This window comes from Manis pentadactyla, chromosome 11 (assembly GCF_030020395.1).
Source record: "Manis pentadactyla isolate mManPen7 chromosome 11, mManPen7.hap1, whole genome shotgun sequence".
In the NCBI taxonomy this organism is placed as follows: Eukaryota; Metazoa; Chordata; class Mammalia; order Pholidota; family Manidae; genus Manis; species Manis pentadactyla.
The window spans coordinates 25,792,847-25,808,599 of record NC_080029.1 but is presented as its reverse complement, the minus strand read 5'-3'; the positions used below and the strand labels follow the sequence as shown (position 1 = coordinate 25,808,599).

The following is a 15,753-nucleotide window of genomic DNA, read 5'->3' as shown; positions in this document are numbered from 1 at the left end:
AAAGGTGTGAAGCACAGGCGGGCTGTTTTGCCATGGTCTTTGGATATGGGGTACCTGTGGCCAGTGGCATGAATGAGCTCATCCCGCCAGCAGGTAAGGAGGAGGGAAGCTGGAGAGCTGAGGACAGTGGGCTATGCAGAGATGAAAGGGATTGACTGTGTCCTCAGAAGTGAGATGATAAGGGGGTGGAACCAAGTGACTACCAGTCCAGCCCTTTCACACCAGCGGCTTACAACGGCAGCCATTCAGGCTCTGATGTTAGCCCTCAGCTACAGAGAACATGGTCGCTACAGCGCTATTTACCAAAGCCCTGTGGCTCTCATCCCTGAGCCCAGGGAGAGGACTGTGGCTCTGGCACCTCCTCAGGGTGGGGTTTCCTTCCCTGGAGGCACAGGGTCAAACAGAGTTAATGGTGGGATTTCCCCTCCTCCTGGAGGTCATGGAGACATCCGGGTCAGCTTCTGGGCAGTCTTGCCTCCCTCCCATGGGCACACAGAGCTCTAGCTCTGTGGTCTAGCTATATGGGAGGCTGATTTTGCATTCTTAAATGTTGGAATGGGTGGCAGCCTCAGGTCTGACACCTAGAAAAGACTTACCATGGAGTCTTTCGGCTGTATCTACCCCGGCAGGCCTGCCTGGGTATAAAAATAAGCGTAGTAACCTTGATTACTTGCTTGTCATTTCATTTACTTCACTAAGCCCTTTACCAGCCTCCTGTCACTGTGTCCACAGCACTTCACGGGATGGGAATGTATTGTGCCTGCTTTACAGGTGAGGAAACTGGGGTCCAGAGAGGTTGAGTGACTTGCCTGAAGTGGAGCTGCATGTGTCTGTCCTGGGCAAACTCCAGGTTAGAACTCTGAATTTAGGCAAGCCATGGGCTCTGTACCTGTCCTGTGAGAGCCACGCCCACACCTGTCACAGCTCAGCTGGTGGTGATGGCGCATGTGTGTACATGCACATGTGTATGTGCCCGTGTGCCACAGATGCCCCTCTCTGCTCCTGAGCTCTCCTAGACTGCCCTCAGGAGACCACAGGAATTCTGGTGAATTAATCTCATCACTTTATCAAGGAGGCACTTACAGAAATTAGAAGGCAAGATCACCAGCCTGGCCTTGCTGGCAGCCAGCCTCTGGGGCCATAAAACAAATTGAAAGGAGCAAAAAAATAAATAAAATAAGAATTCTCTCTCTCTCTCTCCTACACACACACACACACACACACGGTCAAGAACATGGCTTGAGTGTTTGTCGTTCACACTCAGTCCTCTTGTCCTGAGAGAACACCAGCGCCATGTCAGCTGGCCCTCACAGACTCTTCTGGAGCAACAGCCCCACAGAACCAGGGGTCAGCCCTCCTGCAAGGGACCACTGGCTAGCTATGCAGCCGAGCCCAGTGAATGTGAAGCGTCAGTGACCTGCAAGTGGCATCCCAAGGCAGCACGAGTCCCCCCGGGGATGCAGGGTCACAGTGGGCCCCATGAGGTCACTGCACAGTGTCTCAGAACAGGGACTCGAGCCAGACCACCTGGGTTCAAATCCTTGTTCTGCCTCATCCTTTCTCATCTGTAAGATGGGAAAAAAGATGTGATCTCCAGGCTTGTCAGGGAAATTGAAGATTCCATACATGAAAAGCAGAACCGAGTTGCCATATAATAATTATTCATCAGTGTTAATGCTCAGTGTATATGGGGCACCTATTGTGTGCCAGGCACTTGATCTACAGCGTTGCTGGTCACAGAAGATGGGGATGAGATGTGGCACCCAGTCAGCGGGACCTGGAGATGTAGGCAGGCCAGGCAAAGTGGCAGAGTGCAGAATGGGCCTAGGGGGAGCAGAGGGCCTGCCAGCCTAGACCACTGAGTTCCAGGAACTGGTAACTATGCAGAGCCTGGGGATGTTGCGGCTGTTGGGAGTGGGTGGGCGGGGTAGGGACAGGGACCAAATTCTACAGGGCCTTCTAAGCCAAGATAGACTTGGATGAGCTAGTCTATGTGTGTGTTTTCCTCCTTTCTGTTAATCTTTTTAATTTCACCATGCTTATATGAATATAGAAATTATTTCCCAAGAAGCCATGCAAGCCAGTCACCTAAGAAACGGCTGGGGTTAAAGAAAAGGGGGGAGGGGCACACCAAATCTTTATCCCCTTCCTTCCTGGCCCCTCCCTCCAGCACTGAAGATGGCTCAGCCCCTCTCTGCAGGAGTGGGGAGCTGTCTGGACCTCAGGGAGAGGGAGGGAGGGAGAGAGAGATTGAGAGCCCAAGAGTGATCTCAGGCAAACTGACCTCTGTGAGCCTCAGTTTCCTTAGCAGTACAAAATGGCAATAAGAATGCTCACGGAGCTGTTTTGAGTCCTCAGCACAGGGAAGCATCTTGTAATTGGGGCTCAGTAATTTTATTCAAAGCATGTTGTCAGTGGTGGAACATGGTTCATGCTGGTTCTCAGAAAATCCTGTAGTACATGGTTTCCGTAGCCGCACGGGGAGGCGGAGGTGCAGGGCCGCTGGAGGACCGCCCCTTCCCTACTTTCTCTGCAGCACCTCTGCTGTTGAGTTAGCAACAGGAGCATGTCTGATCCCCAAGCTCCCTGTGGGGTGCGGGGGTGGCACAGGGGCTCAGTGTGGTCTTGGGGAGCTCATTTCAGCTCCCCCAGTCTCAGCTTCCTGGTTTGTGAGATGGGGTCCTAGTGGGCCTGCCTCAGAGGACTGAGAGCGGATGTAGATCACGCACGTAGTAGGGAGCAGTTGCAGGTCCAGCCAGTTAATGCCCACCCAGCCTTTGGCCGGCAGGTAGGGGCCTTGGGCAGCACCTGGCAACCCTGTCTGTGTCTGGTTCCAGGGAACATCGAGTACAGCTGCCCTGCCACCAACGAATGTGAGATCACCAAACGGAGGCGCAAGTCCTGCCAGGCCTGCCGCTTCATGAAGTGCCTCAAAGTGGGGATGCTGAAGGAAGGTAAGAGGCCCTGCACACCGCGCCAAGGCCCTGGGCCCCAGGCGAGGCTTCGCTTCCCATCAGGAGTCTCAGACGCTGTGCGAACTGCAACTGTGGACCTTCCCCTGGGGCTGTGCATGTGCACATGGTACCTTGGGGTCTGCGGACCCTACCCAGCAGGCCCTCCTTGCATCCCAGGATAAGACCCTACCCCTGGGGTGCCATCTCTCCTCTCACACACCCTGCAAGCAGGTTTTGCAGCCTCCAGCTCCTAACTAGCTCACCACTCCTAAAGGAGACACTGAGTGTTAAGAAGGCAGGAGTTGGCAGTCCTCCATTAGGGATCCTTTGGGACATCCCAACCCCACTTGGGTGCTAGGAAGCTGGCATGGTACCCTGGCGAAGGCCCTCCCTCTCCACCCTGGGAGGGGTGGCCTTGAGATGCTCTTTGACCTCCCAGTGGCCCATAGAGTGTGGGGTGAAAGTGGAGACATTAAGCCCAGAATGACACATAAAGCCCTCTCCCCCTGTGAAGGACAGCCTTTGCTTTCCAGCAGGTGGGCAGGACATAACTGTCACCTTGCAGATGTTTTCCTCTTTCCCTGTTGCCAGCTAACCCAACTTCTCCCTTCCATTCCCTTTCCTTTGTCCTCTCAAGCTGTGCTGTCCAACATGGCAGCACAAGCCACAGGTTTTGAGTGTAAAATATAGGCCGGATTTCAAAGACATTCTAGGATGAAAAGGAGTATAAAACCATGTAGTGATTAAGTTTTTAAAAATGATTGTATGTTGAGATAGTATTCTAGATACATCGGGTTAAATGAAATATATGATGATGTTAATATCAGATGCTTCTTTTTACCTTCTTGAGTGTGGCTACTAGAAAATGTAAAATGACATGAGGCTGTCATTATCTGGTGCCCTAGGTTTCCTCTTCATCTTCCCTGTCAGTCTGCTCAAGTTGATGATGCTCCTTTGGTACTATCTGGAGATGGGTATTGTGTGTGTGCGTGGGTCTCCCCTTCCCATGCTTTCAAGGAGAGCCAGTGGGAATTCTTACAGATCAGCTTTTCTGGTTCTGGGCCCTGGAATCCTTCGCCAGTGGGAGGAGGCAGGAAAAGAGGTGTGCACTGAGGATCGATCACAGACGGGCTGGGCTGGGAGACAAAAGGAAGGGGCAGGGCTGGAATGCAGTTCCTCACCGGAGGGGCTTCTAAAAGCCCAGCCCAACCTTTAGAGCCTTAGGGCAGTCCTCCCATCCTCCTCTTCTGGCGCCCTCGCTGTCATAGGGCCCCAATTTAAGATGCTTTGTCAGTAGGATAACTCAGATCTTGTTCTAGTGTGGAAAGCAGAGGACCCTTCCTCTGGTGTCCATTCCAGGTTCCCCTCTCTTCATCTCAGCTAAACCCCACCCACTCCTGTAGAACCAGCAGTTCTACCCCTGTGTCTACACAGCACGCTGGCCTTTAAAACATTTGTCATTACTCACTTTGTTTAATCCTTTTGAGAAGGAGAAGGTCACTTGGTTCTTAACCACATGCCAACTGCTTCATGAAGGGTCAACTGAAGAAATAGCTCATTTTCTAGGTTAAAAATAATCTGTGTTGGACACGCTGAAAGACTGTGCTTTAGTTCATTCTGATTTGATACAATTTTGGTCTTACCCCTGTGTAGGGTATGACCTAAGCTAGACTCTGAGCTGGGTCTTCTGGCTCCTGCATCAGGCTCCTTGTGCTCCTGCAGAGCATCCTGGGGTTCACAGGTAGGGCAGGAGGCCCAGAGGCACCGATGAGGACACAGGAGCATGTTTGATGCTGGTCTCTTGACTTCTCCCTTGGAGTGCTACTGGGACCTCCTGGGATTTCTAAGCCCTGGAGAGGCGCTTTGCTCTTCAGTCCATGGGGGTGGGGCGGGGCTGCCACTTTGTTCTGGGAAGCTGGGTGAGGTCAAGCTGGGGGTCTGCTATCCAACCGCCTTTCCCAGTTGGAGTGTGTAATCACTCTTTGCTTACTTCACAGCATCTGAGCAACTTAGAGCAGAAGGAAGCTGCACTGCTATCAATATACTCCCGAATTTTAGGGATGACAAAGTCGAGTCCTGCAGGGGTTGAGGCCCTTCCACTCTGTTGCACACCAGTGTTCAGGACCCAGAGCCTGGAGCTTCCCTGTGTTCTGTGCAGTGTCCGCCCCCATGGATAGGGCAGGGATGGGGGAGGCTTCCCACCCCAAGCCGTCTGGCCCCACTCCAGGACTGTGAGCTGAGAAGCAGGAGAGAAGGGAGATAAGGGAAAGTGGAACTGCTGCTTGAAATCTGAAGAGTCTCTTTAGGGACTACCTGGTGTGTTGGAAAGAGAAGTGGGGATGCTTTTTAATGGCCCCCTGGAAATAGGGAATGATAAGGGGGACACACTGATGGCATGGAAGTGGGTGCCTAGGGGCACAGTTGATCTGATAAGCAACAGAAGCTCAGGTACCCTGCCAGCCACTTAAGAAAAGGGAGATGGATGCTCTGTGTTCCTGGATGATGGTGTGGGGTCCTGGGGGATGCAGGCCTGGGAGAAACACTGTCTCAGGTTGGGGGGTGGGGTACCTGCAGGGTGGGCCTTGACCATGACCACTCTCTGGTATAAATACACTGTAGCTGGCGAAGGACTAGGCACAGGACATTCTCTGGCTAGGATGGTGGCCCTAGCATCTGGGCAGGTATGTGAGGTAAACACTCCGGGGCCCAGACCCTTTCAGGAGCCCTGCCTGGAGGAGAGAGGTGCATTCCCCAGAATACTCCCCTCTCCTGCTCCACCCCCAGAGCTGGCAGCTCAAAATCCAGAGGGGGAAAGAAGACACAAAGGCTCTGAGTGTGGACAAAGCAGAGCACCTCCATTGAGTTTCTGTCCCCTGCAGGACAGAGCTTTGGCAAGACCCTGGGATCTGAAGCTCCTTGGGGACCAGCCCCCGTAGGAGGAGCAGGCCCCGTTGAGGAGCCCGGGTGCCTGCCAGGCAGCTCTTGGCAGCTGGCCCGCCTCCTGCTTTTGCTTGGGTGTCCCCAACTCCGCGTGTGCAGGAGCCAGCCGGCTCCCTGCCCCTCTCTGTCTTCGCTCGGACTCTGACCTGACTTTGAAAGGCAGTCTCCAACCTTCTTCCAGGCTGTTCTTCCTCTTTAAGTTCCCACAGTGGACCTCAGGCTTGGGAGAACCAGGGGCTGGGGATTGAATGAGAATGCTGGCTACCTTCCTTCCCATCTCACTCCGCATCTGCTGACTGTTTCTCCTCTTCTATCCAGCAGCTCTGGCTGTCTTCCAGTTTTTCATTTCTGAAGTAAAATAACCTGAGAGACTGCCTTGTGATGTGGGGGGCCCAGCCACTGCAGGGGGAAAGACCAGATGTATGGCTTCCCTCGGCTCAGCTTCTGCTCGAAGGCTGCTGTTAGTTCTAGAATCATCCGCTATGAAATGTAGGCAATGTCCAAGGGTCTGTCTTGCTATAAACAAATCCAGTGCGTGAAAATATGTAGTTTCAGGGGAAAAAGATTCTCCTTAATAAAAAATTGAATACAGAATTAGTGCTGGGCTGAGGGTTGGTGCCTGTGTCGTCCTCTTGGCTCTGATGCCTTCCTGTTGTGTATATCATTTCTCATGTATCTTCCTGGGCCTCTGTATCTCCACCTGTAGAGCAGGGGTATTGAAACCTGCTGTCCATCACCAGGTCAAGGTGGGCAGCCAATGGGAACTCTCCTTGGTGAATCCACTCTGGGATTGCTTTAATCCGTCAGCTTACGGGGTGTGTTATAATAGTATTTGATTCAAAGACAGTCTTGCTTGCACTCCACTTTTCAGCAGCCTGCCCATTTTGTTCATATGGCATACCAGTGTCCAGCTGCCCTGATTTCTTCTGGTTTCACTGATGGGAATCTTAGAGGTGGCACCAGTCTTGGGCTGGCACCGTCTGGGGTCTAAAATCAGGATGAGAGGTTCCCCTGGGAAGGCGATAGGGAAGGTCTCCCCTAATAGGTGGCTTTGACCAGCCTGGCTGATAGCCTCTAAGCCAGAATAACCCAGAAAGTCATTTGCTGTACTTCACAGGAAGCCTCTAGTACCGCTCTGGGGTTCCAGCAACTCCCTAGACAGCATGTCCCTACAAACTTCACCTTCTTCTCACCTCACTTCACCTCCCTCAAGCCACCAGTCTCCTGGTCCCACACCATTTCCTCTTCTCCTCAGCCTGGCCTGCCTTTCCTCAAGTGTTTTCTAAAAGATATTTGATTTCAGTGAAAGCTGGCATCCATGCAATACGCTCTCACTTTCTTTGTGCTTGTTGGGAAGGCGGAGGGCTCCTCCGGGGATTCCGGGTAATTGGGTTAGTGGCCAGCTCATGTCAGGAAATAAAAGGAGGCCCTGATCAGGTTCCCGCTGCATGGGATTTAATGGCTTTGTATTTATAGAGTATTCTGTCTCTAACCCATGCCAGAAATACCACTTTTCTGGCCCTATGAATGAAGAAAGAGGACAAGAGACGACTTGCCTTTAAAAATTCTTTTTCTTTTCCAAAATGCATTAGTGTTCTCAAACAAACCAACGCTCTAGGACTTCAGAGAATAGTTTTGAATGAGAGCCTAAGAACTCTGATGTATGTTTGTATCACCCAGGACCACTTTCCATCCTACATAGGTGCATACAGATGCACACACACACACGTGTGCACACATGTGTCTGATGGCTCACAGCATCTTCCCATTTGGCCTGAAGCCTCTGGGCCACTTTGGCATGATGACCTGATGACCTCTGGCTGGGGAGGTGTTGACTGAACCAAGTCATAGGAGATGGTCTTGGCTGTGTGGAATCCTTATTACTATTTGTTCAGGGCTTTTGGTGTGTCAGAGCATTGGTTAACAGGTTCATGGTCATACAGACCCAGTAAAACCTAATGTTACCACTTACTAGCTTCTTGGGTGATTAACTTAGACCTCTTCTAGCCTCCCTTTCCTCTTCTGTAAAATGGGAATGATAATAGTGGCCATTTTTATCTTGCTCCCGACTCTTCAGGGAAAGCCCTAGAGTTATATTACAATGTAGAATACTGGTCACTGATCGGAGATATTCTTCACCATGTTATGTAACTGATTTTCTTCTGTAATCCAGAGACAAGTTTGAATCTCCCAGAGCCTCTGTCCCCACTTCTTGTCCAATGACCTTGCTTTACATTTTCTTGAGAAAATAGAAACATGTAAGTGGGGAATCTCTTACCCACCTGCTGTTGAGTCCACAAACCTATCTGTTTTCTGTCTTCACTCCTGTTAGTTATCTCTGCTCCTATCAAAAGCAGGTCTCCCCACCCTGTGCTCCAAACCTCCCTCCTCTCTCTTTATCAAGGATTTCATTTCTATACTATCATCTCTACTTCCAGCATCACCAAACCCTTCCTCATTACTGTCTCATTACTGTTCATCAGCATACAAACATGCTTTTGTTCTCCCATTGTGAAAGCAAATTAAATTTTTAAAAAAACTGCCACAGCTGTATTTTGACCCTTCACCTCCATCCAGCTACTGCTATCTTATCCTGCTCCCTTTCTCAGCAACTTTGTCAAGGAGTTAACAGCACTTCCTATATCTACTACTTTACCCCATCTATTTTTTTAAACTTCCTTAAAAAGTAAACGTTGAGTAGATACAGAAATATATTTATACTATATTATATTAGGCTAAGGCTAAGCTTCTATTAAAAAGAGACTCTCTTCCCGCACCAAACAAAACAAAGTAAAACTAACAAACAAACAAAAAACCAGAAACTTAAGCAGGATAGAAGTTTAGTTCTCTCTCATGTCTCATTTAGCCACCCAAAGGTCAAAGGCGATTGAGGACTGGTTGGCAGCTTTGCCATCCTTAGTAGGTGGCTTCCATTTGTGGACCCATTTATCTATCTCCATCTCCCAGATAGCTGGAAGGAAGAAAAGTGTAGCCAGTTCATTTGAAGGGTGAGACTCAGAAGTTGTGCATGTCCCTTCCATTCACAGCCCATTGGTGGAGCCTAGTCACATGGCCACACCTCTCTGTAAGAAAGTCTGGGAATTGTTGTCTTTAGCTGGGACACCATGTATCTACCTAAAGTCTGTTGGTAAGGATGAAGGGAATAATGTATTTTAGAGGGCAAGTATTGTTATTTGCCAAAAATATACATATCCATACCTTACATCCAGTGTAAGAAAAAGAAAACCCCCCTTACTTTTGAGGTTCCCTCTGTCCTTCCCCTCAGAGGTAAACATTACCGTGATTTCACATTATTTTTCCCTTGCTTTTCTTCATAGTTTTAGCATATATTTTTATCTCTAATGACACTGGGGTTTTTAGTTTTAAGTAAAATTATGCTATATGCATTCCTCTGCATCTTAATTATTTTAGTCCATAGTTCTGAGATGAATGCTTTTGTCGCATGTTGCTGTAATTCATTTATTTTCATTTCTGTATAGCCAGAGTCAGCCTGACAGTAAATATTTTAGGCTTTGCAAGCCTTAAGTTCTCTGTTGCAGCTACTTAACTCTGCCACTGTAATATGAAAGCAGCCACAGACAATATATAAATGAATGAATAGGCTTGTGTTGTGATGAAGCAAGCAGAGGACTGAGTTTGACCCACAGACCCTAATTTGCAAACTCCTGTGATATAGTATCATTGTATGAGTTCTGTAGAGTTTATCCTTTCTACTGTGGATGGACATCGCACTTCTAGATTTCTGCTATTATACATAATGCTATGTATATGTCTTCTGGTGCACATGGGTAAGGGCTTATAGGCCTGGGAGTAGATGTACTAGGTATGTGCATCTTCAGCTTTATGAGATGATACTAAACTATTTTTGATTTGGTCTTACTGATTAATCACTTGTGTTCCAATGTTCTCCTTCCATATGCTCACCAACACTTTAAGCCTTGCTAGTGTGTGTAAAGGGTGTCTTATTATCACTTTGATGTGTATTTTCACCAGTATGAGATAAACATATTTCATATGTTTACTAACCACTTGGGATTCCTTTTCTGTGAGGTCCTTGTCTGAACCTTTTCCCTACTTTTCTACTTTTTTTTTTTTAACCATCAATTTAGAAACCTATATATTCTGGTCATTTTATTAGTCATTTTTCAGGTGATGTTGTAAAAATCTCCCCATTTGTGGCTTCCTTCTTTCTCTTCACTTGAGTCCTTTGATGATCAGAAGTTAGTCACTTTAATAAATTGAATTTATCAATCTTTTATTTTGTGGTTTGCATTTTTATGTCATTAGAAAACAAGCCTTTTCCTAACCTGCTGTTGTAAAGATGTTTTCCTAATCTGCCTTATCCATCAGGTGTCCGGTCCTGCTGGAGTTGGTTCTGAGAATGAAGAGCTCGCCATCCTCAGCCTGCTCCCAGCGGTACTGCGCTCCTGGCCGCTCCCCTGAGCCTGCCCTCCACAGCCCCTGAGTTGCCAAACCTGGTACTTCCCTGTCTTCCCCTTACTCAGCCTCTCAGCAATATTCCAGCTGGCCAACCCTCCCTGCACCCCTTTTCTCTTGGCTTCTCTGACACCCTGCCTGTGTCACTTTCTCCTTGCCTCTCTGATCATGCTTTTCAAGTCTTCTTTGCAAACTCCTCCTCTTCCTGATTTCTGTATTTTGGTGTGATCTGGGACTTGGAACCAGGCCCTCCTCTTCACCTGCACCCTGCAAGTGATCTCTTCTAGAACCAGGCTTGATGTAGATGACTCTCAATCTTAGACCTCCAGTTCCAACTCCTTCCCTGCACTGTAGACACCAGGATCTGATTGCCCTATTGGCATCTCCACTTGGGTCCCTCACGAGGCATCACAGATTGAACACATTGAAAGAACTTGAGATTTGTCTTCCCTTCCATACCTCACTCCCACTTTTCCCCATCTCAGGAATGGCACCCTTATTTACCTGTTGTGCTCAAAAAATCTAGAAATCATCCTGGGCTCTTTCTGAATTAATATCCAAGATGTATTTCAGATCCTCCTACTTTTCTTCACCTCCATGGTCATGATCCTGGTCCAGGGAAACACTGTCTTTTTCCCAGACCATGGCAACAATTCCTTAACTGGATTTCTGATTCCACTCCTGTTCCTATTTAATCTAATTATTCCCATAGGAGCCAATGCGATTTTTTTTTTTAAGATGCTAATTTGAGTCTGTCATTTCACTCCACACCATTCAGTGGTGTTCCATTGCACCTCAAAACAAAACTAGACGCTTTTACCCTGGTCTTTAAGACCCTGCATGGTGTACCTCTTCCATGCCAGCTTGCCCATTCCTCTCCTGCCCCCTCACTCCTACTCACCTGCTCCAGCTTCACTGGCTTCCTTTTGATCCTAAAGCATGATAGACTCCCTTGTAGGATCTTTAGGCTGTTCCTCTGCCTGGAATGCTGTCCCCAAGGCTGGCTCCTCATCCTTCCAGTGTCAACTCAAATGGCATCTCAGGAAAGCCTCGCTTCCCACTTGATTACTTTCTATTGTATCCCTTTGTTTACTTTCTCATTGAACTTTTCCCAGCCTGAAATCACCTTATTAATGTATTTGTATGTCTGCTTACTTGTTTACTCTGACAGTCTCTAACACAATTGTTCTTGATTTAGGGACTCACAAATTCTTTTGAAAATCAAGTGGAAACTCTACCATAAAACATATACAAGTACCTGTGCATAAAATTTTGTAGGCAATTTTAGGAGTTTCACAGGACCCCTGAAGCCCCACCTAAGAGGTTCCTGAGGTCACGTTAAGACCTGTGGTTGCAGAATCAGAATTTTTGAGGTGGAAGGGACTGAGGAACCACCCAGGCTGCAGGATGGTAAACTGCCTTTAGTTGGACTGGCAGCTCTAGGGTGGGGAGTGGCTGCCTAGAGTGCATGATTGAAAGGTTTCTTAGGTGCTACTTGGGATCTATAGGCAAGAAGGCTGTGATTGATTAGAAATGTCTACTGCCAACTAGGAACAGCAATGTCTGCCACCAACTAGGCACAGCCACAGCTATTTGCCATGCCTGATTTGGAGCAATTGAGTTTGATTTGCCCAAGGCCACACAATCAGTAAATAGTAGAGCTAGGTGGAATCTTGGTTTTGTAAGAATATTTTTCTAAGAAGCCTGTTCTAACTCAATGTGGATGTCTTGGCCAGTAGCAAAGCCTATAGCTCTTCCTCAAAATAAGGGACAAAGAGGAAGAAAAGGAAGGGAAGGCTGGATTGAACAAGCTCTTTCTTGTTGAATGTATAGTTTTCGAGACTTCTTGGAAGCTGGGAATGGAGGGACAACCCAGGCCCTTGGGGACATGATGCTCCAGGTGAGAAAGGTCAAGAGGAAAGAGCAGCATGAGATGGTATAGACAGAAGGCCAGGGGCACATCACTCAGCACCATTTTACCTACCCCGGGGCACTTGGCACAAGCCCCCAAATATTAGGTGGCATGTGTGTTTCTCCATCTACAAGACTCTCTCTCTTGGCATTTTCAAGTCAGGCATGAGGCACTCCTCACCATTGTGATAGGGCATCAGGGTAGGAGGCAGGTCCAAATACCCATCCTGTCCAAGGCAGCAAAGTGGGCTCACCTGTCTCCCTGAAAACCCCATAGGATGGTAGTGGCTGAAGGAAACCCTCGTGTGCCTGGGATGCGGATAAGTGATTAGGGCATTCTGCTAGGGTGCGGCCCTGTCAGCACGCCCCCATGACGCACAGCCTCTGGGCTCTCAGGGGCCCTGGCTGCTCACCTCCCCTTTTGGGTGGTTTTCTGGAGATGGGTCAGCTATAGCTTGGTAGAACTTATAGGCAGAGTCAACCTCCCTGTCCCCCAGGAAGAACACAGTAGTGCTCCCCAGACCTGGCAGGTAATCAGAATCACTCGAAGAACATTGAAATATTATCCATTCCTGGACATAACTGCAGACCTACTGGCTCAGAACTTCAAAGGGCTAAGTCCCCACGCCTGTATAGTTCAAAGGCTTTCCAGGGGATTCCAGTGATCATGCAAGGCTGGTGGCCTCAAGTTCAGGGTGAAGGAGGTGGGACTTGGACATCAAGGTCTGATCCTCCCTCTGACATTTCCTGGCTGTGTGACCCTGAGCGTGTCACTTGACTTTTCAGAGCCTGAATTTTCACATGGGAATAATAATAGCCATGTGTTCTTCTCCCTCGATAATTGTTGTACAGATCAAATGAGATACAGAAATAACTTTGTAAACTGAAGCATTGCACACATACAAACCTGCATCTATCATTAATAAATTGATAATTGTTATACAGATCAAATGAGATACGGAAATAACTTTGTAAACTGAAGCATTGCACACATACAAACCTGCATCTATCATTAATAAATGAAGGATGTTGAACGGCGTGGGGATTGAGCTGGGATTTCTGGGTAAGAGGAAGAGAAGGGTCTTGACTATGAAAGCTTTACAGCATCAGGAAAGATCCTGCCTTTAGATGTGAACAACTGCTCTGCAGAGGAGGCAGGAGAAGGACCCTGGCACAGAGGCCTTACCCTCTCCGGCTGTGTTGGAGCCTTTCCTGTGGGAAGAGAAAGGTGCAGAGGGAGCACCTGGGACAGGCTCCTGGCCAGCGGCAGAGCCATGCTTTTCCATAGGAGCTTCAGCTGGCTATTTTTAGTGCCTGCATATAAGAGAAAGAAACTTAAACTGCCCCCTGCTGCTGTGGCCCCTGCACACTCGGCTATTTTTATTTCCAAAGACTGGGATCGCGTCCAGCTTAGGGAGGGAAACCGAGAAGAAAGGAGGGAGGTGGGGGGAAGCTGGAATTATTTTACTTCTATTAAGAAAAAATTCAGAAGCCTGATCTTGTTAAGTCAGCAAGGGACACCTGATCCAGAACGTGGCAGCCGCCAGCCCTGGTTGCTCTGACGTCCCTGTGGGTTGGTGAGGTCAGCAGATGGCATGGGCTATAGAGCTTTGGGGAGCCCTGCTCCCTTCCTCCCAAGGAGTTTCTGTCCCAGAATGGCCCTGAAGCTTCTTTGCTATTTCCTGTGTCCTGGGGAGTGGGATCGGACCCTGTGGATATAGGGTCACCAGGCCAATGGCGGTGAGTGGTGGTACAGCAGCAGGCAAGGACAGAACCTCTGTTCTGGGTCTCACAGAGGCTGCTGCTCTGCCCCCTGGGCATATCCAAGAGAATTCCCAGCTGGAGCTGCGTGCCTCGGCATTAACTGAACTTCTCTGAACTTTAGTTTCTTAAGGGTTTTGTTAAACGCATCTGACTCATCATAGTTATAACTAAGGGTATGTGCTTTTCTATCTTCCCATTTAGAAAGCTGTCTGTTCAAGCCAGACCCTATCACCCTCAATAGGCAGATGAAAGGAAAGAAATCACAAATAAGGGCCTACTGTGTACCAAGCATTTTGCTACTTTCAAACATTTTAAGGTATTTAATTCCACTCACCTAAGTATTGTTTTAAAAATTTTAACAGCTTTATTGAGATACAACTCACCTAACCTAAAGTGTACAATTCAATGGTTTTAGATATATTACATTATTCATTTTTAAAATTGTGGCAAAATATATATAAAACAATCTGCTGTTTTAAAAACCATATTTAACTGTGTGAGTCAATGGTGTCACACAATGTTTTGTAACCATCACCACCATCTATTTCCAAAACCCTTCCATCATCACAAATGGAAAATATACTTATTAAACAATAGCTCCCCATTCTCTCTTCCCCTTGACCCCTGGCAACCTCTGATCTACTTTCTGTCTATTCTAGATATTTCTTATAAGTGGAATGTCTGGCTTATTTCACTTAGCACAATGTTGTCAAGGCTCATCCATGCCGTAACATGTATTAGAATGTCATTCCTTTTTATGACCAAGTAATATTCCATTATATGTATACAATAGATTTTGTTTACCCATTTATCTGTCAATAGATATGTGGGTTGCTTCTACCCTTGACTATTGTGAATAATGCTGCCCTGAACATTGGCATACAAGTATCTGTTTGAGTTTCTGATTTTATTTCTTTTGGCATATACATAGGAGTGTAATTGCTGGGTCATTTGATAATTCTGTTCAGCTTCATTGAGAAACTACCAAGCTGTTTTCCACAATGGCTATGCCATTGTACATTTCTACAAGTAGGTAAAAAACAATCTTTTAATTAACCTTTTTATTTTGAGATAACTAGATTCACATGCAGTTGTAAAAAATAACACAGAGAGAGCCCATCTGCCCTTTACCCAGTTTCTGCCAATGGTTACATCTTGTAAAGCTGCATATCATAGCCAGAATAATGACATTGATGTAGTCAAAGTTCAGAACAGTTTTAAGGGTGAAGTTTTTTTAGTAATAATATTAATTAAGATTTATTGAGCATTTGCTTTGTGCCATCTATAATATTTTAAGTGCTTTACATGTACTAACTCATTTAATCCTCATGAGCAATCCTACAAGTTATGTACTATTATTATCCCCATTGTACAGATGCAGAAACGGAGGCACGGAGAGGTGAACAAATTCACCAAGGTCTCTCAAGTACTAAGGGGTAGAGTCAAGAATTACATGCAGGTCCGACCTTGAGGCTAATGCTTCTTTCTTGATTTTAGAGAAATATACCTCTCTGGGCCCCAGCATAGTTGCTGCTATCAAAACAAACACAGTCACCAGGCAAGAATAGCAAGCTGTCTCCAGGCAGGTGCCTGGGTGTGTGCTGTGAGCGAGGCCTTAGGATGGAGCATCTCAGCATGGACTTGGGTATTCCTTCTGTTCACATTGTCTTTCCCCCTGCTCCTTGCAAGGGTGACCAAGCACATCCCACTTTCCTGCTGTCTTGGT

General features: G+C 47.5%; 1 protein-coding gene across 1 annotated transcript in view; it reads left to right on the top strand.

The window, feature by feature from the left end:
* The window catches only part of ESRRB (estrogen related receptor beta), a 161,490-nt gene that overhangs the window by 119,409 nt on the left and 26,328 nt on the right, over positions 1 to 15,753 (top strand). The window contains exon 4 of the mRNA XM_036913085.2: positions 2,838 to 2,954. Within this exon, the coding sequence (XP_036768980.2) occupies positions 2,838 to 2,954 (117 nt within the window). The remainder of the gene's footprint in view (positions 1 to 2,837; positions 2,955 to 15,753) is intronic.